This window comes from Kogia breviceps, chromosome 1 (genome assembly GCF_026419965.1).
Source record: "Kogia breviceps isolate mKogBre1 chromosome 1, mKogBre1 haplotype 1, whole genome shotgun sequence".
Lineage (NCBI taxonomy): Eukaryota > Metazoa > Chordata > Mammalia > Artiodactyla > Physeteridae > Kogia > Kogia breviceps.
In genome coordinates this window covers 32,113,248-32,138,813 of record NC_081310.1, presented here as the reverse complement: position 1 = coordinate 32,138,813, position 25,566 = coordinate 32,113,248, and the positions used below count along the sequence as shown (strand labels likewise).

The following is a 25,566-nucleotide window of genomic DNA, read 5'->3' as shown; positions in this document are numbered from 1 at the left end:
AATTGTAGGTTTGGTCTGGACCCCGCCCACGCCCCGGGGAGAGCCAATCACCGCGGGCAGCTCTGCTTGCGCAAGCGCGCTGCCGGTAGGGCTCCTGGTTGACTCGGGTGAGGCTGTCCTTTTGCCACCTGTTTCCATGACTCCTCCTCCCTCTAGGCAGTCGGAGGCCAGGAGGCGGGCTCGGGGCGGGCCGTCGCAGAGTGTCCGCCCCCACAATCTTCTCTAGGCGCGGGCCGCCGGGCGGTTCGTAGGGGAGTTAGCTGAGCTGTCCTGGGGGAAAGGAGGGCGCGAGGTGTTGAGACAGGGGAAAGTGACGAGCTGCCCTTCATTGCTAGCCAGGGAGGAGCACGCGGCCGCTGCCTTACCCGGCTGCCCACTATCACTCGTCCGCAGAAATGTCAGCCGCCGGCGCCCGGGGCCTGCGGGCCACCTACCACCGGGTCCTTGATAAAGTGGAGCTTCTGCTGCCTGAGAAACTGAGGCCGTTGTACAACCACCCGGCAGGTAATGAACCCAGAGTGGCTCCCACCGAGACCTTCCCTCCCAGTCTCTTCCCTCCCTTTAGAGGCCCACTGACAACTCTGCCGCTGGAGGCATAACCCACAGCCCCAACCCCCTTCCCTCAAGTGAATCCGTGTACTTTCCCATGCTCCCTGCTTTTCATGTTTTCTTTTCCAGCATCTCTCAAACTTGTTATTTTCAAGTCTGCGCCCTTTGCGACCTTTGTCGCACCCCTTCCCTTAGGTACAACTCAGACCCGGACCGGGCCTCTGGGTTTGATCCTTCTCCATTTCTGCGGCCAAGAAAGGGTCTGGGCCACCAGGAAACCTCATTCTCTCCTCTTTCCCTCCATGAGTAGTGGTATATTGACCCACGCGGAGAAGAGCTGTCTTTCCGCCCCGGAGGGTTTGGAGTAAAGGTCATACTTCCTTCAGCTCCAGCTGACAGGCCTGCAGATGTGTTAACCAGTTTCTGAGTTAGTGTCATTACTTGCCCCATAGGTCTAGTTTGTTTAGGTCTGTCCTTATTTATGAAATTACTACTGAACAAGCTCTCCCTGGACCTTTATGTGTGGACAGACCTGGTTTTAAATTCTGCTCTGCTGCTTACTATCGATGTGACCTTGGGCGAAATCCTAGATCTTAGTTTCTGTAAAATGTGATCGATGTGAGAGTTAAAGATAACGTATGTGTTTGATTCTTCATAAATGCTCAGTAAATGTTAGCTCTCTCTTTAACCTATTGGAAAACAATGTTCCTGTGGTTGAAAAAAATAATTCTATAAGAAACTGGAAGATACCAATTCCTCCAACTCTCTATCTCCCCACATATCTGACTAAGAAGCAGCTCTTGGGAGTCTGAAATGATTACTAAATCTAATTTCCAGTTTGATAATGGAGTGAACTGTATCTTGGAATTATACTTTAGTATAATATTACTTATTGCAGTAGTTTACCCCTTATAAAATTGATCTTTAAGGAGAGGTTTTTATTGATGAAGAAGCTTATTTAGTTTATGTGCCTTTTGGTTCTTTTAACATGCAATTTTTGGAATTGTGCTGTGTTTTGTGGCAGAGATTTTCAGGAGGGAGAATTGGGCAATGCTTCTGTAATAATCTGGGCTTCAGACTCAACTGAATTCTGTATAGTCAACCCTGACCCTCTTAAGCTCTGTGTTTGGGTTGTAGGATAAAGACAGGATAGAGGTGGAGCAATTTTAAACTACTTTAAAACAGAATTGGAGGGTAGTTTTATAGTGATCTTTTCCAAGGCCTTGGTTTTAACCACCTATAATTCTTTATAATACTTTATTCGACTTTTAAAATGAAAAGGAATTATCTTTCATTTGAGGTTGGTTAGTAGATTGTGCATTTTATCTGGATACTCTTAGACTAGTGCAGTTATTGTAACCCTTTTTTTTTCAGTGTAATGGAAGGAGCATAGGCTTTGAAGCCAGACTGAACTGGATTTGAATCTTGGCCGTGTGACCTTGACCCCAACCTTTAGTTCTAATCTATGAAATGAGGATAATAATTATTACCATTTAAGGATTGTTGTGAAAGTTAAGTTATGTATTGTCTGTAAATTATGTAGCAGTGTTTGCACGTAGACTCTCAACAAATGTTAGTGTTAGTTCCCTCTTATTAAGCTTTTCATCAATATGCAGAGTAAGAATACCTATCACTGCAAAATTATTTGTGATTAAAATGTTGTAGGGTAGGCACACCATTGTAGAAATGAAGAAACATGAAAAATATAACTGTTGATTGATTCATAAGTATTCAATAAAATCTGAGGAAACACTGATTATTGTTCCAAGAGTTATCAGAGTGAATATTCAAGGTTTTTGCGTACTATTTTAAGTAATAGTATGTTATTGAATCATTATATTAAACAGTAGAGTAGATTCACATACTGGAGGTTTTTACAGTAATATGCAAGGTTAAATTTTTCAGATTTCATTGTATCATTGACAAGTACATCGAGACAGGTTAAAAGAATATGTCTTTATGTAAATACATATTAGGGTAGAATATTGCATTATATATAGAGTTAGACCTGTGGTCTTCATCATCCATTTATCTACATATTGTCTCTGGCACAGAATGATCTACTTCTGTAGAGTAAGAATAGTGTTCTATATACATAGAAAATCCTAAAGATGCTAGAGCTAGTCTATGAATTCGGTAAAGTAACAGGATACAAAATTAATGCACAGAAATCTCTTGCATTCCTGTACACTAATGATGAAGAATCTGAAAGAGAAATTAAGGAAACACTCCCATTTACCATTGCAACAAAAGAATAATATACCTAGGAATAAACCTACCGAAGGAGACAAAAGACCTGTATGCAGAAAACTGTAAGACACTGATGAAAGAAATTAAAGATAATACAAACAGATGGAGAGATATACCATGTTCTTGGATTGGAAGAATCAACATTGTGAAAATGACTATACTACCCAAAGCAGTCTACAGATTCAGTGCAATCCTTATAAAACTACCAATGGCATATTTCACAGAACTAGAACAAAAAATTTCACAGTTTGTATAGAAACACAAAAGACCCTGAATAGCCAAAGCAATCTTGAGAAAGAAAAATGGAGCTGGAGAAATCAGGCTCCCTGACTTCAGACTGTACTACAAAGCTACAGTAATCAAGACAGTATGGTACTGGCACAAAAACGGAAATATAGATCAATGGAACAGGATAGAAAGCCCAGCGATAAACCCACGCACATATGGTCACCTTATCTTTGATAAAGGAGGCAAGAATATACAATGGAGAAAAGACAGCCTCTTCAATAAGTGGTGCTGGGAAAACTGGACAGCTACATGTAAAAGAATGAAATTAGAACACTCCCTAACACCATGCACAAAAATAAACTCAAAATGGATTAAAGACCTAAATGTAAGGCCAGACACTACAAAACTCTTAGAGGAAAACATAGGCAGAACATTCTATGACATAAATCACAGCAAGATCCTTTTTGACCCACCTCCTAGAGAAATGGAAATAAAAACAAAAATAAATAAATGGGACCTAATGAAACTTAAAAGCTTTTGCACAGCAAAGGAAACCATAAACAAGACAAAAAGACAGCCCACAGAATGGGAGAAAATATTTTCAAATGAAGCAACTGACCAAGGATTAACCTCTAAAATATACAAGCAGTTCATGCAGCTCAATATCAAAAAAACAAACAACCCAATCCAAAAATGGGCAGCAGACCTAAATAGACATTTCTCCAAAGAAGATATACAGATTGACAACAAACACACGAAAGGATGCTCAACATCACTAATCATTAGAGGAATGCAAATCAAAACTACAATGAGATATCACCTCACACCGGTCAGGATGGTCACCATCAAATAATCTACAAACATTAAATGCTGGAGAGGGTGTGGAGAAAAGGGAACCCTGTTGCGCTGTTGGTGGGAATGTAAATTGATACAGCCACTATGGAGAACAGTATGGAGGTTCCTTAAAAAACTAAAAATAGAACTCCCATATGACCCAGCAATCCCACTAGTGGGCATATACCCTGAGAAAACCATAATTCAAAAAGAGACATGTACCACAATGTTCATTGCTGCACTATTTACAACAGCCAGGACATGGAAGCAACATAAGTGTCCATCAACAGATGAATGGATAAAGAAGATGTGGCACCTGTATACAATGGAATATTACTCAGCCATGAAAAGAAACGAAATTGAGTTATTTGTAGTGAGGTGGATGGACCTAGAGTCTGTCATATAGAGTGAAGTAAGTCAGAAAGAGAAATCAAATACCGTATGCTAACACATATATATGGAAGCGAAAAAAAAAATTGGTCCTGACGAACCTAGGGGCAGACGCAGATGTGAGGACACGGGAAGGGGGAAGGGTAAGCTGGGATGAAGTGAGAGAGCAGCATCGAAGTATATACACTACCAAATGTAAAATAGATAGCTAGTGGGAAGCAGCAGCATAGCACAGGAAGATCAACTCGGTGCTTTGTGACCACCTAGAGGGGTGGGATAGGGAGGGTGGGAGAGAGACGCAAGAGGGAGGGGATATGGGGATATATGTATATGTATAGCTGATTCACTTTGTTATACAGCAGAAACTAACACAACATTGTAAAGCAATTATACTCCAATAAAGATGTTAAAAAAAAAAAATAGAGTTCTAACCAAATGTGTGTCCTAGCAAGTTCAGTTCTCATAAGATATGTCACTCCCCCCTCCATCTCCTGACTATAAAAGTATGTGACTGCACACTAACCAGCTGCATAGCTACCCTCTAGATATTTGTTCAAAGAAATAACCTTGAAGTCATGCTGCCCAGTGTTTACTTAAAAGCTTAGTTGGGAAAAAAAAATTATTAATGGAGTGTCATTCCTTTGTATTTATGAGCTCCAAAATGGAGTGAATCATCCCAAAGCTTGCACAAAATGAAACATTGGAATGTAGGCAGAAAACAAGAGGACTTTTATTAATACTTACTATTACTTTATCTTTTTAAAGTTTCCATTTTGTATATGTTTTATAATATAAAAATAAATTAGTACACATATATATGTATGTGTAAATAGTCCCTTTACTACGATGGTTGGACTTAAGATTTTTTCAACTTTACAAGATGGTTCAAAAGCAATACAAATTCAGTAGAAACTGTACTTTGAAGTTTGAATTTTGATATTTTCCTGGGCTAGTGATATGTGGTACAATGCTCTCATGATGCTGTGCGGCAGCAACAAGCCACAACTCACAATCAATCATGTGGTAACCAATCAGTATGTCCATTCTGCACCCATATAGCCATTCTGTTTTTCAGTACAGTATTCAATAAATTACATGAGATATTCAACAATTTATTATAAAATAGGCTTTGTGTTAGATGATTTTGCCCAACTGTAAGCTAATGTTAAGTGTCCTGAGCATGTTAAAGGTAGGCTAGGCTAAGCTATGATACTTCAGTAAGTTAGGTATATTAAATAAATTTTCAATTTATGATATTTTCAACCTTCAATGGATTTATTGGGATGTAACCCTATCATAAATCAAGGAAAATCTGTACACAACTAAATTCTATGGAGTATATATATATTAATTTATATATATGTATATATATGGACCGTATATAGGAGATGTATGCTCAAAAAAAATTTTTTTTAACTGATGGGCAATGTGTCCAAAAGAAGTTAGGAGACCTCAGCTCTAAAGAGTCCAAAGAGTCTCTAAAGAGTTATATCTCGGGAATCCCCTGGAGGTCCAGTGGTTAGGATGTGGTGCTTTCACTGCCATGGCCTGGGTTCAATCCCTGGTTGGGAAACTAAGATCCCACAAGCCATGTGGTGCAGCAAAAAAAAAAAAAAAGAGAGAGATATCTCAATAGAATGGGGGGAAAAAATAGAATCAAATAAGAAATAAATAATAAAAATAAATAAAAACTATCCTTCAATTAAGTCAGCCCAGAAAACAGCTATCTGAGCCATAAAATTTTTGCTTACCATAGCTTTGCTTATATTGAATTACATTTTGGCTTATGTGGAAGAACTGTCAAAAAAATACTTCTATGAAACCTGTTGCAGTGTTTAGTTTGCTGTTGCTGAAAATATTCTCTACATTGCATGGCGTTCTCTCTGGGAAGGCTCATGGGAAAAGTTACTTTAAGGTCTTCATAACAGGAATATTTTCATTTTTTCCTAGGTAAGAGAATTGGTTTTTCCTTTTTGTCTTACAGACCTAGAGAATATTTTTTAAAATAAAAACATACTAAATGAACCATTATTAGCAGTGTTCATAAGGGAATATCTTTATCAAAAAAATTCAAAATTAAATGCTAAGGGAATTGATGTTATACTAGATAGTTTAATACAACTTAGTTCAGAGAATATATTGTTTTATGTAAATAAAGCCAAATGGGAATCAAATAAATAACCAGTGTAGAAACCCACACAGTTATGTATTAACATGGTTATTTAGCGTCTCTGTTAGAACAATTTATTTTCTTCCTGCAGAGATTATCTGAAGAATTTTAATGTCAGTCTAGGATAGACATCTAGATATCTTTATCATATTAAATATATCTGTATTACATACCATGTAAAATACATCTCTCTATATAAATATATTCTTAAACATATTGTTAATGTATATTATGTTTAAATATATACACTAAATATGTAAATATACGTATATTATTTTTTACAGTTATAACCTGTTACCTTAAAATTAAGGAATAAGAACCAAAATGGAAAGTTGGGGTATCAAATACAATTGTAAGATATTGATGAAAAATAGAATATCTTTAAAGTAGTTAGCTCCAAGAAAGTTGAATTATTTATTATTTTTTGAGGGCCTGCTGTACATTAGATACTGTTTTGGCATTTGAGATATTTTAGTGAATAAAATTAAAATCCCTGGCCGCAGAGATTCTGTATTCTCAGAAGAGATCATAAAAGTAATACAATCCTTGTTGTAGTTGTTAGTTTGACATTTAACATAACTATTGCCCACTAACCTGATTTTAAACTAATTTTAAGAAATTAAGACTGTTCATGCCTCATCTAATTTGATTCATTAGATGTACTAAAGGAGAAGCAAGCCCTAAGAGAAGCTATAAATAGTTTGTTATATACACTCTGCTATATATAAAATAGATAACCAACAAGGACCTACTGTATAGCACAGGGAACTATACTCAATATTTTGTAATAATCTTAAGTGAAAAGAATCTGGAAAAGAATATGTATGTATTCAGTTTTATATCTATATGAAACAGAATCATTTTTCTGTACACCTGAAACTGACACAACATTGTAAATCAACTGTACTTCAGTTTAAAAAAAAATAGTCTGTCATTTCCAAGTCATGTAATAATATTAATTTTGTCTATGAGAGAGTGTGAAATACATTTAAAGTGTGGTATGGCATAGCAGAAAGAGGACTAGAATCAAAGAGGCCTGTATTCTGGTCTTTGCTCTATCTGGAACTATCTGAATATGAGACAAATTACTTAACTTTTAGGTGCCTTTTCTTTTTCATATATGAAAGTAGAAGAATTTGGTTTTTCTTTAAGTTTCTTTCCAGCTGTAATAGTCTACAATTTGGTGTTTCTGCTAGGACTTTTCTTAGTTTCAGAGGCTTCAAGAAACTCAGATTTCATCAGGGAAGACTATATAATTATTGTTAGATTAGGTTTTAGGGACCTAAGTTTTTATCCTTGTTGTGCTATGTATTTTATATAAGTAACTTTATCTCTCTGGGCCTCATTTACCTGATTTATAAAATGAATGCCTGAACTATATGATTTCAACAGTCTTTCTAAATCTAGAAGTCATTGATTCTTTGTTACTGAAGAAATGTATAAATTTAAACTGTATCAACCCTAAAATGCATATTGGCTATCATAGCTAGTCACTTCACCTGTTATTTTTCTTTGGCATTTTCACCAAAGCCTGTTTTCAATCAACATTTTAAAAATCATTATACACCTATGACGTTCTGGGTACTATTTGAGTGAGCTCTTTCCAAGGCCTTCCAAGAGATATAAAGACTGCTTGGCTCTAAAATGGTAGCCCCGTCATGTTCTCGGTATGAAATCAGAACTAGCTTTAGTACAAAAAAAAAAAAAAAGAGTAATCTTTGACTGTCATTATCTGTGTGAATTTGTAAGTAGCTGGCTACATGATAGCAAACAGATAGACTTGCTTAATACAAGGAACGTTAGAGGAAAGTTGAGGGATGTTGAAAGCAGTAAACCGTAGAGAAATGGTATGAAAGGGATTCGGTGGAGTCGTGGACAACATTCAGTAAAAACTTTATTCTCATCATTGAGAGCACCTCAATTCAATATTTGTATATGTGTACGTTTGCATGTGTGTAAAAGTTACTTATTCTGTTCCAGGAAGGAAGTCTTCCCCTAGGAAGAGAATCATACGTACAATAAATGACACACTTTGTGGGTAAAATTTATAAAGTATTTCATTAGCGGTCATTCCTCTCAGGTAAGGAAATTAGGAAGTAAAATTCTGTCATTGTTTTATTAATAGGTTCATCAAAGTTCATCAAGGCAACTAGATTTGTTCATTTGTTTGAAAATGTAGGTCTCTTATGTCTCTTACATATTTGGTTGTGATATTCCCTTGCAGAATTTTTCAAATTCTTCCATGAAAGTTTGAACTTTAGAAAACATCAGTTTCACTTTAAAAATCAGAAAAACATATAACAACACAAAGGAAAATGACCATTATATTATTCTTCGTATTTTTTGTTATGCTTGAAAATAGTTCATAGTTTTACAGTCAATCCTTGTTGCTCATCTATTTTATGTATAGTAGTTTGTATCTGTTAATCCCATACTCCTAATTTGTCCCTCCCCACCTTCCTCTCCCCTTTTGTAGCCATATGTTTGTTTTGCTGTATAGTTCATAGTTTTAAATAGTCAGCATTTGAGGCCTTTTCCAACTTCCAAGAGTGGACTTATAAGAAACAAGATGAAAATGTGTTAATTGTTAGTTAATTCTTTGTCTAAAGGAATGTATATTTATATCTGGTGGGGACACACTTCCCTTATCTTGGACTTCAAATTAAATTTCTTAAGAGCTGCTTTTTATTCAATATATTTTCAGCAATTTAAAATTTCTGCCTAAGCAAGTTTTTTCATTCATCATAATGAATGTTAACTAGATACTCCATTTATACTTATGCTTATCTTGATTTTAAGGTGTTATAATCACTTCAGGTATCATGATTATTTAATGACTTCATTTTTTTTAATGCTCTCCAGTGAGAATAGCTATGTCATTGTAGAACATAAACCTATTTTTCCCAGGTCTAGAAAGACAATGTGATATTATATTCTCACTGTTTATGTGATACCTGTTTCCAAATTTGTTTTTGTCAAAACTTTTTGTTTTAGGTAAATAACAAGGACCTACTGTACAGCACAGGGAACTATATTCAATATCTTGTAATAACCTGAAAATGGAAAAGAATCTGAAAAAGAATATAGTTTTATATGTATAACTGAATCACTTTTCTGTACACCTGAAATTAACACATAATAAATCAACTATACTTAAATAAACAAATTTTTTAAACTTTACATTTTTTTTTTTTTTTTTTTTTTTTTTTTTTTTTTTTTTTTTTGCGGTATGCGGGCCTCTCAGTGTTGTGGCCTCTCCCGTTGCGGAGCACAGGCTCCGGACGCACAGGCTCAGCGGCCATAGCTCACGGGCTTAGTTGCTCCGCGGCACGTGGGATCTTCCCGGACCAGGGCACGAACCCGTGTCTCCTGCATCGGCAGGCGGATTCTCAACCACTGCGCCACCAGGGAAGCCCAAAACTTTACATTTTAAATGTCAAAATCAGTTGGGATGTTTCCTCATTACCATTTCCATTATTGACTGATTGCTGTTTTCAAGAAGATAGCCTCTGTTTCTGAATTCATACACGTATATATTTATTTGACTTCTTTACTTTTAAGGTAGAAAATGATTAGCTAAGATAAAATGGAAGGGTGAACTGAAATAAGTTTTCTTTAAAATTTTTTGTTAACCTATTATATGATCATGGATATTACTAGCTATTTTTTCCTTTTTTTAACAATGAAGAAAACACTGCTTGTTTGCACTTACAGATCTCCAACACTAATTATTTGTGTCAGGTGTCAGCATCCTCTGATATTTCAGAAAAATTAGAAATTTAGAATGTCTTATTAATATATATTTACTACTGATGTTTTTAAATTCAGTGCTTACCAGTTGTTAAACTAATTTAGGCTTTGTTTTATAGTTTAAAATTACGCACTAAATAAAATATTTAAACTTCTCTTTGGCCCACGTTCTAGCAACGATAATTTCATGTTCAAAGTTTTTGTTTGGTTCAGTTGTGTAGGAGAAGGGCAGTTTTTATTTTAAAATGATCACCTAGCTCAGGGTAGTTGAGTAAATTAGTTACCAGGCAAACCTACTGAAAATCTTGACTGTTCATTAACCCTGAAGGATCAACCATTTCAGTTCCTAAAGAAACCAGAACCTTCGAGGCATTGCTCAGGAAACAGTTTTAGGGGTGGCAGAAGAGGAAGCATCAGTTTTGGAATATGAACAGAGGAGTCTGTTGGGAAATCCAAAGCCAGAGACAAAAACAATGTATTGGCTTACCATTGAGTGATGAAGCCAAGCTTCATGTAGGGATAAAAAATAAACTTGGTAATTGATACTGCATATGACCCTGAGACTTTGTATATGACAAAGAAAAATAAACCAGGTGTGATGATAGAAATCTCAGAAACTCAAACTAAATAAAATAACCAGTTTGAAAAGATTGACTTATAGGATTAGTGCATTATGGCACCAGACTCATGGGAAGAATTTTCAGGAGGCAAAAAGGGAAGTATCATGGTCTAAGAGTAGAGTAACTAATGAGTGAAAGTCTAGTACCAGTTCCCTGATGTAAAGGGAACCTGATGTCCCTGAAATCCCAGCCTTGAGGATGAAGTGGTGTCAAGGCAAATCTGGGTCAAACCTAAAATTTGAGTATCTTTGATTAGCATCTCTCCTGGATATGGTTAATCCAATTCAATTTTGTTCAAAAATATTATTTGTCAAGAAAAACTAAGAAACAGGCTTTGATTTCTAGACCTTGCCTAATTAAAGTGACATATGTGTAAATAGATCAGTTTAATTGTTAAGTGCAGAAAACTAGAATAGACAGGCTGCTTTGGGAGTTCAGAGAAGGAGCATTTAATATAACCTTGAGATGTTAAAGAAGGCTTACTTGAGGAGATGAGACCTTCAATGAGTTTTTGAAGGATATTAGGAGTTAGCCAGATGAAGACAAGGCCAAATAAGGGGACTAGTAGCTTGTGCTTAGGTCCTTTAAAGCCAGCACTGTGCTTAGGTCCTTTAAAGCCAGCACTGTGTTTTATTTATCAGTGCATCCCCAGTGCCTACGACACTGTAAAGCATGCAGTAATTATTATGGGTGAATGAATGAGTGGTCTTCTCTGCAACAAATTAAACCTACAACTATGACTGGATCTTAACTTAGCTATGTGCTTTTTCAATTTCACTATCTTTTGTTCCTACATAATAGGTTTGAGTCAATTCTATCTTTTAAATGTTATTTATGTGTATGTGAACAGAAACATTCCTTGATTATTAAAGACAGTGAATGCTCACCCACTGGGGGGAAGTTGGATAAATCCATCTTTACCTGCTGGTGCTATTTGAGAAATATTACTGGGAGTAGATGAAGAGAAATAAATGTGTTACATTTGGGTGATGATGCCATTTTAGATGTGATTTTTTTTTTTTTGCGGTACGCGGGCCTCTCACTGCTGTGGCCTCTCCCATTGCGGAGCACAGGCTCCGGACGCGCAGGCTCAGCGGCCATGGCTCACGGGCCCAGCCGCTCCACGGCATGTGGGATCCTCCCGGACGGGGGCACAAAGCCGTGTCCCCTGCATCGGCAGGCGGACCCCCAAACACTGCGCCACCAGGGAAGCCCCTTAGATGTGATTTTTGTGATCCATAAAAACTATTTATTCTTACAAAGTAAAGTGGAATATTAAGGCAGAAATAGTTCAATTAGATTTATAATTATATAATTAGAATATAAATTATAACTAGATTTTTTTAAATTTCAAATTTGCTTAAAATCACTGTTGTCTTATGTGAAATTGATTAATTTTTGTGTTAAGAAATAAATGTCTTTTGTTGATCCATTGTGTTGAGAGCATACATACCATATTAATTTGTATTGGATTTAGCTTTTAAATTACCATGGACAAAGTCTGTTTCCTGTCACTGTATCCCCTGGAAGGTTAAAAGAGACATATAATTTGGAAGAGTTACAAGTGGGCACAGTTATGTTATGTGGTTAAAGAGCACAAGTTTAAGAGTTAGAAGACTTAGGTTCTAGTTATAATTCTGGGCTTACTAGCCGCCTGACTTGAGTAGGTTATGGAACTTCGCTGAGCCTTATCGGTAAAATGAAGGATTTAGATTAGATGATCTCTGAGTTTCCTTCCAGCTCTGAAACATCATGCTTCTCAAATTCTAGGTTATCTAAGAAACCATAGTCGTTTTCAATACTGTCAACATTTATTGAACATTTTGCACAAGGCAGATGAGTACCAGGATAACTAAAACAAGGACCCTGCTATTAAGGAACTTACAAATCTAAGCTTTCCGCTTTCTCATGTGCCCTTTAAAGTTAGGTTCATTCATTTTTTACTAGAATATATAGAATTTTTATAAGAAGTTTTACTAGAATACATGTGACATGTCATTTATAATAATAAATATTAATAGAATTAGTGAATATATAAATATAGGGGACTTCCCTGGTGGCGCAGTGGTTGAGAATCTGCCTGCCATGCAGGGGACCTCGGTTCGATCCCTCGTCAAGGAAGCCGCAGGGCAACTAAGCCCATGCACCACAATTACTGAGCCTGCGCTCTAGAGCCCACGCGCCTCAACTACTGAGCCCACAAGCCGCAACTACTGAAGCCCACGTACTCTAGGGCCCACGTGCCACAGCTACCGAGCCCACGTGCTGCAGCTACTAAAGCCCCTGCGCCTAGAGCCAGTGCTCCACAACAAGAGAAGCCACCTTAGTGAGAAGCCCACGCACCGCAATGAAGAGTAACCCCCAGCTCGCTGCAAGTAGAGAAAGCTTGCGCGCAGCAACGAAGACCCACTGCAGCCAAAAACTAATAAAAAATATCTACTGTGGCTCGTATCACAAAAATTCCATAATTTGTCATTTCCTCAACTTGAAGATTATCCTTAAGTGAAATAACGTTAAGTTCCATATTCAAGGCAAAACGTTAGGAATGGTTTCTGAAACCATCTCCATTATACTTTAGCTAATTTTAGTAGTTCACAAAAATACAAATAATTGACAAGGAAATCAAAACAACTTGTATGAAAAAAAAAAAAAAAAAAAAAAACTTGTATGAAAGATTGATAGTGTGGTGACTCTCTAAATTTTAACTTAAATACAAAGTATGCAGAAAGCATAGTAAAAATTATTAGAAATAGACTGATAAACCTTTGAGTTTTTGAAATGTGGTGATGGCTATTAAAAGACATATTGAAAATAGTTGTTTTATTGCTAAATTTTTCTTTTTTTTTTTTTTTCAGGTCCCAAAACAGTATTTTTCTGGGCTCCAATTATGAAATGGGTAAGTCTTGAATTTTTACAGAAACTACTAAAAAAGATATTCTTTAAAGGAGCTTATTAATTTGAAGTAACTTTTCTGAAGGATGTACTTTTAAATGTTCATTGTACGTCTTGAAGTAATTTTATACAAATACTCTCAGATGTATCATTTTTACTACATAAAGCATACTACCTACTTTAGTTTTTCTGAACTCCTTAGATAGGTAAGAGCCCTTTGGGGAACGTACTGTTATCAAAAAGCTTATAATTATGGGCCCTAGGAACATGAAACTTCATTCTAAAATTTTGTGACTATGTAAAACATTAATTAGAACAGCCCCAAATTAACTTTTGTTATTAATTTAGTATGAGAACTTCAGACACTAACACTAAAATAGAGGCAAGGAAAGTTATTCTCAAAAAGTAGAAGGGGGCTTCCCTGGTGGCGCAGTGATTGAGAGTCCGCCTGCTGATGCAGGGGATCAGGGGATGCGGGTTCGTGCCCCGGTCCGGGAAGATCCCACATGCCGCTGAGCAGCTGGGCCCATGAGCCATGGCTGCTGAGCCTGCGCATCTGGAGCCTGTGCTCCGCAACGGGAGAGGCCACGGCAGTGAGAAGACCACGTACTACAAAAAAAAAAGTAGAAGAATTTATCCAAGGGTATATGTATTAACATTTGGGAAATGATAGAATATGGGACTTATGGCTCCAAGACCAATGCTTTTACACTATGCCAGAGTTTCCATTCCTAAAGCTTTCATTTAGCTGAAAAGAAATAATTGCGATGGCTGTTAATAACAAATCATTGATTTTATGTTGGAAAGGCCAGTTTTAGCTTAATGCAGTGCTTCTCGAAGCATCATCCCTAGACCTGCAGCATTGGCATCACCCAGGAATATGTTAGACATGCAGATTTTCAGGCCACATCACAGATTTACTAAATCTGAAACTATAAGGATGGAGCCCAGTAATTTGTGTTTTAATAAGCCCTCCAAGTGATTCTGATGACTTCTAAAGTTTGAAAACTACTGGTCTGCAGGCTTTTTTTTAACTGTAAAAAAAATACACATAAAATTATCATTTTAACCATTTTTTTCATGTTGAGTACATTCACATCAGTGTACAACCAATCTCTAGGACTCTTTTTATCCTGCAGAACTAAAACTCTGAACCCATTAAACAATAGCTCATTTCCCTCTTCCCCAGCCCCTGGAAACCACCATTCTACTTTCTGTGAATTTGACTACTGTAGGTACCTTATATAAGTGAAATCATACAGTATTTGTCTTTTTGTGCCTGGCATATTTCACTTAGCATAATGTCCTAAAGGTTCATCTATGCTGTAGTATGTGTCAAAATTTCCTTCCTTTTTAAGTCTGAATATTTCATTGTATGTATATATCACATTTTGTTTATTCAGTCATCTGTTAATGGACACTTGGGTTGCTTCACCTTTTGGCTAGTGTGAATAATGCCTCTATGAACAATGGTGTACAATATCTGTTCCAGACCTGCTTTCAGTTCTTTTGGGTATATACCTACATGTGGAATTGCTGAATCATATGGTAATTCAGTATATTTAATCTTTTGATGAACTGCTGTACCATATTCCACAGCAGGTGCACTATTTTACATTTCCACCAGCAATTTATGGGGGTTCCAATCAATTTCTCCATATCCCTGCCAACACTTGTTACTTTTGTTGTTGTTGTTGCTTTATAATAACCATTGTAATGGGTGTGAAGTGGTGTCTCATTGTGGTTTTGATGTGCATTTACCTAATATGATTAGTTATGCTGAGCATCTTTTCATGTGTTTATTGACCATTTTTACATTTTCTTTGGAAAAGTATCTATTTAAACCCTTTGCCCAAGTTTTAATAAAGTTGTTTTTTGTTTGGGTTGTACTCTATTTTAATTCTCTTAAATGTACTGTTTTAAATTGTTAGAACAATTCGGAAACTCAGCTGTAAATCTAAGTAGTTGAGAATGTTAGAACTGGAATTACCTGTCCCTCAATTTTATGGCCTTAGGCAAGTTCAATCTCCGCCCTTTTGTCTCATCTATAAAACAAGATTAGAGTAAATTACTGGTTGGGAGCTATATTTTACAGAGAACTAGGGAGCAGTTCTCTTTTCAAATTTATAAGTTGAGAAAAGTTTCCATCAGTTTAAAAAAGAAGTTTCAATATATCATCTTTAATGATTCTTCTCATACTCTAAGCATTTAAAAGAGTGATATTAAAAAAAAATTAAGAAATGTATATTACTGTTTCTCTTTGCTCCCTACCAACGCTTAAAATTATAAATCTGCAAAGTGGAATTAACTGCTGAAATATTGTTTCTAGCACCATTATTTGAAAAGTAAGAATGATAAAATAGATAACTCATAAGGACCTACTGTATAGCAAAAGGAACTCTGCTTAATACCCTGTAATGACCTATATGGGAAAAGAATCTAAAAAAGAGTGGATATATGTATATGTATAACTGATTAACTTTGCTGTACAGCAGAAACTAATACAGCATTATAATTCAACTATAGTCCAATAAAAATTAATTTTAAAAAATAAATTAATAAAAAATAAGAATGACTTAATGTATTTACAATAAATTGGGGGCACCCCGACCCCAAATTTACCACAGTTTAGAAGTTTATTGATTTTTACCAATAGCTTTGATGTTTCTTTGATCTGGTCCATCAGTGTTTTGAAACATTGACAGTATTATATACTCATAAGTGCTTTCTCCACTGTCTCCTTTAAAAATATCTATTTTAAGTTCATGTTGACATCATACATAGTCTCCTGATGACAGCATAGCAATGGAAATTTCTGTGTTTTGTTCTCTGGTGGGGAAACTTTTTTTGATATTTAGTTTATGCTTTCCTTTCCCAGAGCACTTGATAATAGTTAATCTATGGTAACCTATACGTGACACGTAGCAGTTGCTGCTGCAAGCCACCTAAGTTCTACATTAAGAATTTTAGACTATACTTCTTTAGAGATTTAACTGTGGTTGAATCCTTCTTAGCCACTTTAGTTGAAGCCAAATAATTAATTATAAAGGTCAAAGTGGATAATTCTAAAAAGCAATACTACATACCCTTAAATATTTTATTTTAACTTAAAGACTATAAATATATATTCATTTATCAATCATTTACTATAAGGCCAGAGCTTTGATTTGTGTATGGATCCACTGGTTTTGAGTTCCACATCACCTGTCTTGGATGAATTATACCATAGTGCATCCTACATGATTTCAGTTTAGTTTTCTTTAAAGCAGAGCAAGTTTATAGACACTTTCATGATAACAGAAACTTGCTAGATTTTTATGTCTCCCCACCATCTTTTAAAATTTATTTTATTCTATTTATTTTTGGCTGCATTGGGTCTTTGTTGCTTCGCGCAGGCTTTCTCTAGTTGCCGCGAGCAGGGGCTGCTCTTCCTCACCGTGCGCGGGGTTCTCATTGCAGTGGCTTCTGTTGTTGCGGAGCACAGGCTCTTGGCACATGGGCTTCAGTAGTTGTGGCTCACGGGCTTAGTTGCTCCGTGGCATGTGGGATCTTCCCGGACCAGGGCTCAAACCCATGTCCCTGTGTTGGCAGGCGGATTCTTAACCACTGCACCAGGGAAGCCCCTCACCCCATCTTTTTATATCTGTCTTGTTCACACCAAATTTGACAGCAAGTTTAACTTGCCTTTATTCAATCTTTCCAAAACAGTCACTTTAGTTTTCATAGAAATAACAACCCTCTTTCTGTGTTTCACCTGTTTACCTAGTTCATTAAATTAGGTAAATTACAGTAACAAGTAAAACTGGTATAAACAGGTTTGAAGGCAAACACAGTGACTTGATAAAAATATAACTCAACTGGTTAGAGCAAAAATGCATGAGTGCAATACAAAATAAATAGCCCCTAGCCATGAGTATTCAGCCATGGGCATCCTTAGCTTGTTTACAGAAGGAATGGTTATCATTGGCTAATCTGGGGAAACTATTATGTGAAGGTCAGTTGAGGGAGCTTTTTGTTCATAGTCTGTTTGTGCAGACTGGACTGGGTTATATATATATATATATATATATATATATTTTTTTTTTTTTTTTTTTTTTTTTTTTTTTTGGCTGCTCTGCATGGCATGTGGAATCTTAGTTCCCCGACCAGAGATCAAACCCAGGCCCCCTCCAGTGGAAGTGCAGAGTCCTAACCACTGGACCACCGGGGAATTCCCGATTGGGTTATATTTAACTCTTGAACAGTATACCATTTTGTGTGGCTAATTTTTCTCTTTTCTCCTTAGGAATAAGTCAAACTATTTCAAGATTATCTCTGCAGATTTTTAATGTCTATCTACTTGCTTTTCCAGCTGGAACTACTTATATAGACTAGTTCACAGTTTAAAATCTTGAGAACTTTGTTATCCCTAAGCATTTTGGAATTGGAATATTCTATAGTGGTATTTCATTTTTAGCCCTCCTCTAGAAGTGTCATATGACTTTTTTTTTTTTACTAAAGGAGAAAATATTGGAAGGAAGGGAGGAAGAAAGGAAGGAAAAAATGTTTTATACTATCTGATGAGTATTTACTCCACCCAGTGGAGATAACCGGGTGCCAGAAAGAATCACACATTTGAAAACCAGTTTTTAATTGATGGAAACACAGAGAACTAACTTGAATCTACTAGATGCCAAACTCGCTGTATTGGGTTATTTAATACATTATCTAATATTTAATCTTCACCAGAAAAAAGGTGTAAAGGTACTGAGGTTCAAAGAACTAGAACTGTTGTAAGTGACAGAGTCAGGATTTGAACCCTCAGTTCTAATTTGACTTCAAAGCCTAAGCTCTTAAACATTTACAGGACCCCCTTTAAAAGTCACTGTGGGGGCTTCCCTGGTGGTGCAGTGGTTGGGAGTCCGCCTGCGGATGCGGGGGACGCGGGTTCGTGCCCCGGTCCAGGAGGATCCCACATGCCGTGGAGCGGCTGGGCCCGTGAGCCGTGACCGCTGAGCCTGTGCGTCCGGAGCCTGTGCTCCGCAACGGGAGATGCCACAACAGTGAGAGGCCCGCGTAACGCAAAAAAAAAAGTCACTGTGGATCTTTCTGTAATTGGTACTTTCTCCCCATGTTAGGGAGTATTTTACATAATCTTGTGATATACTCCACACACTCTGACTCTACAGTTCTATTATTTGAATAAAGTTCATAACAAAGAAGAATAGGAACACAGACCTTCTGCCCCTGAGGCTAGAAATACAGGAAAAGGTAGAGAGACTAATATTCTCTTATCTCTGCTTCTCTAAAGATGTAAGCTACTATTTGTTGTTGATAATAATAATATTTTCTAGGCACTATGGTAAATATTTTTGAAGCATATTATCTCATTTAATCATATATCTCTTTTGTAAGGGTAGCTATTCATATTCTCATTTTATACATGAGGAATTTAAGACAATGTGTTATGTAACTTGACCAAAGTCACCCAGCTAGTAAATGGCAGAGATTAGATTCACAGTAAGATTTTATAAGGTAATTTACATGAGGTTAGAGTGGTATAGAAGTAGAAAGGGTTTTGGGTTTTTTTTTGGCTGCATCAGTCTTAGTTGTGGCACTCGGAATCTTCGTTGAGGCACGCGGTATCTTTCATTGCGGCACAGGCTCTTCATTGTGCTATCGCAGCGTGTGGGCTTCTCTCTAGTTGTGGTGTGCAGGCTCCAGGGTGCATGGGCTCAGTAGTTGTGATACGCAGCGTCTCTAGTTGAGGCGCGCAGGCTCAGTAGTTATGGTGCACAGGCTTAGTTGCCCCGTGGCATGTGGGATCCTAGTTCTCCAACCAGGGATCAAAGCCAGGTCCCCTGCATTGGAAGGTGGATTCTTTACCACTGTACCACCAGGGAAATCCCCTAGGAAGGGATTTTTTTTTTTTTTTTTTTTTTTTTTTTTTTTAGAAATGCAGGAAAGGAAACGAATATAGTATTATAAATCAACTATACTTTAATTTAAAAAGAAGATGACTAAAGAGGCATAACATCCAAATGCAATGTATTATCCTGACCTGACTACTCTGGACAAGAAAAATAATGTTTTAAAAGACATCTGGGGGCAGTTGTCAAAATTTAACTATGCACTGTGTATTAGACAACAGCGTCTTATCCATGTTAATTTTGTGGTTAGATTGTGGGTATATAAGAGAATGGGAAGATAGTCTTGTTCTTAGCAAATGTACACTAAAATACTAGGGAGTCAAAGGGCATGATGTCTACAACTTCTTTGTAAATGGGTCAGAAAAAATATATATACATATAAAGAAAGATGGTAATAAAGCAAATATTTCAAAAAAAAAAGGGAGAAAGAAAGAAATGTGGAAGAGGGGCCTCAAGACCTCTGTGGGAGAGCACAATTACTGACATGTCCCAGAAAAATAAAATGTATGCTCTGAGCATAAACAAAATCATGGCTGCTACCTTCCTCCAAAAGACAATGCTAGAATATAACCTATAGTCATCATAGATCTATTACAGTGTAATAATACATGGACTGAGTAGAAAAATGCTAGAAATCAGTCCCTTTCTTCCCCTCTACAATGGCAGTATTCCACCCTGCCAAGGTGGAACAGATATGCAACGGAGAAAATGCACATTGGGACCTGGAAGAAGAATGTAAGAGTGATGATTAGGAGCCATTTGGGAAGAAAATCACAGGACTATGGGTGAAAATTAACAAGAAAAGTAGTACTGGTCATGATTTACCTCTACTTATACTTCAGTATTTAACTATTTGCCCCTTTTTTAAACCAGAATCATTGCTTCCTTGATCTACTGACTTTATTAAATCAAAACCATTTGGATTTGGTTTAAATTTGTAAAAATTCACAAGTATGCATATGTTCTATTTAGGAGAAAAAAAAATCCTGTGCTGATTTATATTTTTCATATAAGAGCATCTTTTAGAAACTCAAAAAAACCTGAAAATGAATTTCTTAAAACCATATTTTCTAATGACATATTTAGGATTTGATTTTAAAATTGGAGTAAAGGGAAGAGGAGAGGTGATGTAAATATGGCAGAATGTCAATAATTGTTGACTGGGTGATGGGTATGTAGGGGTTCTTTGTACTAGTCTCTCTTATTTTACATAGGTGTGAATTTTTCATCCACAAAAATCATTCTGTTATGTATTCTAATCTCTGCAATAGAGTAGCATAACTAATATTCTAGTGAAGACTCATTACTAAACTTTCTGAGAGTTGCTGATGGTAGGGTATGATTCTATAAAAAACAGTGTTAAAAACATACCAGAGAAGAAATGACCAGGTATAATTTGACATTAAAGAAAAATTATCTAACCAAGAAACTAAAATTGTAGCAGAGTTTTTCTGATACTTCCACTTTTAAAAAAGAATAACGTTGCAAAAAACATGAAAGGAGGAATTTATACAAATAGCTTTCAGGCATTTTCCACACCAGTGGTTCCCAACATGCATAAAGAATATATAAATTCTTATGTGAAAGAAGTATCATTTGTAGAACAAAAATACAAATATACTTATGGAAAAAATATATACACACACTACTGATTTTCAAATATATGAAGCTGTTTAATGTGATTAACAAAATACAACTTAATTCAAAAAGCATTTCTGAATTCATTGTAACTTTTTGTCATGATACATTTTTTCTTAATGTGTGGATACTAAAATCATAGCTACAGTCTGAAAATCTCTGAAATAGTTTGTGTTTTAGTTAAAATTGAGAACCATTACTACATACTCATGATGCTTTTTTTCTTTCTTATGTGTTAATGTGTATTTCCAGGGGTTGGTGTGTGCTGGATTGGCTGACATGGCCAGACCTGCAGAAAAACTCAGCACAGCCCAATCTGCTGTTTTGATGGCTACGGGTAAATTAAATGAATATCTTCCATACAGGGCGTTCAATAATTTTGTTTTATATCAATTTACTTAACTGTTTCATGTTTGAAATACATATACACACACTCACACAGAAAGAAATTTAACAGTGTTATCTCTAGGAAATTATTAGACTATAGCCAAAGAAGGCAGAGGAGAGTTATAAAAATTTCCCTTTGATGTAAGAACTGAGTGTCTTGTGTAATGCTGAATTATAGCAACTTCATTAAAGTCTCAAATTATAGCATTTCTTTGTCCTACTTTGTGTTGACAGTCTTATTTACAATTATTTTACTCTAATATTAAATGTTCAAATAAGATTGCAGCAGTACCTATGCTTTTTTTAAAAAAATTTTTATTTCAACAGGGTTTATTTGGTCAAGATACTCACTTGTAATTATTCCCAAAAACTGGAGTCTGTTTGCTGTTAATTTCTTTGTCGGGACAGCCGGAGCCTCTCAGCTCTTTCGTATTTGGAGGTGAGCTTACCACAGATGTAAAAAAAATCTGCCTTAGAAGCCATCTGGCTGGCAATACTTTTTTTTTTTTTAAGATTCATATATAATGCTAAGACAGAATGTGCCTGAAGCAGACATTAAACATTTCTAGAAAGCCTGGGGGTTTGAGTTAAAAGTGTTAGGCAGTATGTTACCTAGGTTTTAAATCTGTGTGTTACCTAGATGTACAGCCCTTTGATAGAGTCTCTTTTATTAAGATAAGATAACATATATAATTTAGGATATATTAGGTAATTTTCTGCATGAACTTTTTATCACTTACTTTCAATTATATATAATAAAGTGAGACTTAAATGTATAGTTATATAGTATTGGAAATGATGTTTAAAGTGAGGCTGCTAGTTTCATTGGAAAGTATGTATTCCGTGAGCATTGGAAATTTTTTAAATTCAGTGATTAATATTATTTGTCAGTGACTGTTTAACACTCTACAGTGAGCTTAGATGAAGGCTCCGTCTTGATTTGAACCATAGAACCTTCCTAAATTACAAAATAATGTTATGAATAACAGCTTTCTAACTAAAAAAATTGAATGGGGCTTCCCTGGTGGCACAGTGGTTGAGAGTCCGCCTGCCAATGCAGGGGACACGGGTTCGTGCCCCAGTCTGGGAAGATCCCACATGACACGGAGCGGCTAGGCCCGTGAGCCATGGCCGCTGAGCCTGCGCGTCCGGAGCCTGTGCTACGCAACAGGAGAGGCCACGACAGTGAGAGGCCCGCGTACCGCAAAAAAAAAAAAGAAAAAAATTGAATGATTTCAGAAAAGAAATAGAAAACATTAAGCTATATAATCTACCTTCCTTTCAGAAGGCATTCTAGGGGCTTCCCTGGTGGCGCAGTGGTTGAGAATCCACCTGCCGATGCAGGGGACATGGGTTCGTGCCCCGGTCTGGGAAGATCCCACATGCCGTGGAGCGGCTGGGCCCGTGAGCCATGGCCACGGAGCCTGTGCTCCGCAACGGGAGAGACCATAACAGTGAGAGGCCCGCGTACCACAAAAAAAAAAAAAAAAAAAAAAAAGGCGGCATTCTATTCTGCCTAGTATAGTACATTTTAATTTCATTCATCTGTACCATCCCTAGCTTTACTAGTAGCTTAATTCTGTAATCTTTTTATAATATTCTAGCACATAACGCATAGATGAATAAATAAACTTGCTCATTCTACACAATGCCTGACAACCATTTTTAGGGCTTACTTATATCAATATAAGCTTCAATTAGTACAGAGATTTTATTCACAGAGTACATTTCTCATGCACCATCTCATTTTGACCTTATATTAACTCATGATAGTAGAACTATGAGAACACTAAGTGCCACATTCAGAAATATTATTTCTAATATCAGAAATTCAGGTTTAGTTTGACAAAAGGATTTTTGGCCTTTCGGTTACAATAGCAGATTAGATTTAGTTAGAAATATAAATGTTGGACTCTCAGACTTAGGAAAATACTGTTGAATATTTGAAATCAGGACCTTTTGAGAAATCTAGGAGGTGTGGTAGGCTTCATGGAATAAGTTCCTTCTTGTGCTTATTCAGTTTTCCACTTTATTTTCAGCTGAGAAGAATAGTAAAAGAAGCCCAGGGTGATGTAAAAGGGAAAGACTCTGTAGCTTTGTGGTTAATTCTTCTTTGAATTAATGAGAATTGAAGAAATTGTTCTTAGTTTCAATAAACTTTAAGTTTTACAACCTCCTACCCCAGTAGCCTACCTGCATCACAGAATTATATTTTATTTTTAGTGATTAGACAGGCCCATTCACAATTGATTTTATTCTCAGGAAAGATGCTTTGTGAGTATAAAATTAAAAGTTCTAGATGACCACGTTTTGGTAAACTTCAAACATATATTCACATGTTTGTCATACTCTTCTATAGCTCCGGAATGAAAATACTCTTACAATAAAATAATATTTTTGTACAGGGAACTATATGTCAGTTAAGACGTTTTGACAGTTGGAAACCAGATTCAAATAAAGTCCTTGGATTACTCTCGCATCTGCCTGTTTCTTCCTATAAGCCTCTGGGAAGATTGTATTGACAACTGTATAGCCTCTTGACTACAGGGAAAGAAGAGATGGAATATGATTCCCATTCCCTTCTTATTATTAAATGTATCTATTGTGATTCATGATTTTTTTCTTTCTGTTTTCTTTATAGATATAACCAAGGACTAAAAGCTAAAGCAAACAAATAAGAGTTCTTGATCACCCTAACAACCTAGATGTGGACATAACCACTGGGACCTAGTTTGATTTATTATTCAGTTGTCAATGAGGTGATGCTAACTGTGCTAACATTTGTAAGGCATAAAATCTAACTGTAATTGGGAGATAGTACTTGATTCAACAGAAAAATAAAGCAAACTTTTAATAATATTGTCTCTTTACATATTACTTAAGGAATTTATCTATGGATATTAGTAACATTTTTTTTTACTATTTGTCCGTAATAAATCATACTGCTCATACGTACCACTGGCCTCCTTCTGTTCTAGTCAACCAAAGTGTGTGCATATAAGAGCACACATATTCCAGTGAGTCAAAAGATAGTCGGGAAGTTAAATAATCTGTGTACAGTGAAGGATGATGAAGTAGCTAAACGTGAAAGGAAATAGAGCTAAAGAGAGCGAAAAATGGGTTGTGGAATGGCCAGCAACATGACACCTCAAACTGTTTTAAGATATTTTAACTTGAAATGAAGAATCTTGTGAAGAATATTATTTTTTGGATATTGTATGAAAGTCTTTTACAGCTACAGAGTAACAAAGGATTTGTAAATTTTTGAAATATATTCAATAACTGATGTGATGTGGTAGAAAAGCTCTAGAGTCAGGCAGACCTGAATTTGAATCCCAGCTGTGTGACTTACAATCTCTGACTTTGGGCAAGTTAAGAAAGTGTCCAATAAAATACTGTGTGTGTGTGTGTGTGTGTGTGTGTGTGTGTGTGTGTGTGTGTGTGTGTGTGTGTGTGTGTGTAAAAAAAAAAAAAAAAGAAAGTGTCCAGCAGAGTGCCTGGGACATAAGTCAGCTTTCTGTAAATGTTTGTGACCTTTGTCCCCATTATGAGGATTCATATTTGATTTGAATTCCCATTTGGAGTACTGACCTTTCTTCTGAAAATCCTAGTAAAACCAATCCTGGTTAGAACTGTAGTCAGAGGAATCAGCAAAGCCAGTTATTTCTAAATTTGAAGAAGCAAATGACAAAAAGAACTTTTTGAGTAATAATATACTATAATCAAAATTTGGCAATTAGCAATTGAAAACCTTGCAATTTATCTTTTAACCCTTCAGCATTGTCCATCCTTGTTTTGTTTTTCTTAACCAATAAAATTATAGTGATTTTAACTGAAAACCACAAATGCTTATTATCTCATAGTTTCTGTGGGTCAGGAATCCTGGAGCAGCTCATATGAATGCCTCTGGCTTGTGCCTCTGGCTCAGGGTATCACAGGATGCAGCCAC

At 36.3% G+C, this 25,566-nt stretch overlaps 1 protein-coding gene across 1 annotated transcript; it reads left to right on the top strand.

The window, feature by feature from the left end:
• Window positions 1-72: 72 nt before the first annotated feature.
• On the top strand, window positions 73-24,474 carry MPC2 (mitochondrial pyruvate carrier 2). Its single transcript, XM_059073606.2, has 5 exons — window positions 73-504; window positions 13,647-13,687; window positions 21,483-21,567; window positions 21,945-22,056; window positions 24,259-24,474. Exons 1-5 carry the CDS (start codon window positions 396-398, stop codon window positions 24,293-24,295), a joined length of 384 nt encoding a protein of 127 aa, XP_058929589.1. The 5' UTR covers window positions 73-395; the 3' UTR covers window positions 24,296-24,474.
• Window positions 24,475-25,566: the final 1,092 nt, after the last annotated feature.

Bases quoted from the DNA above. Each gene is read 5' to 3' on its own strand.
- MPC2 (XM_059073606.2), top strand. From the start codon at position 396: ATGTCAGCCGCCGGCGCCCGGGGCCTGCGGGCCACCTACCACCGGGTC. The intron at 13,688-21,482 runs GTAAGTCTTGAA...GTGTATTTCCAG, and splicing joins GGGCTCCAATTATGAAATGG to GGGTTGGTGTGTGCTGGATT. The intron at 22,057-24,258 runs GTGAGCTTACCA...TTTTCTTTATAG, and splicing joins CAGCTCTTTCGTATTTGGAG to ATATAACCAAGGACTAAAAG.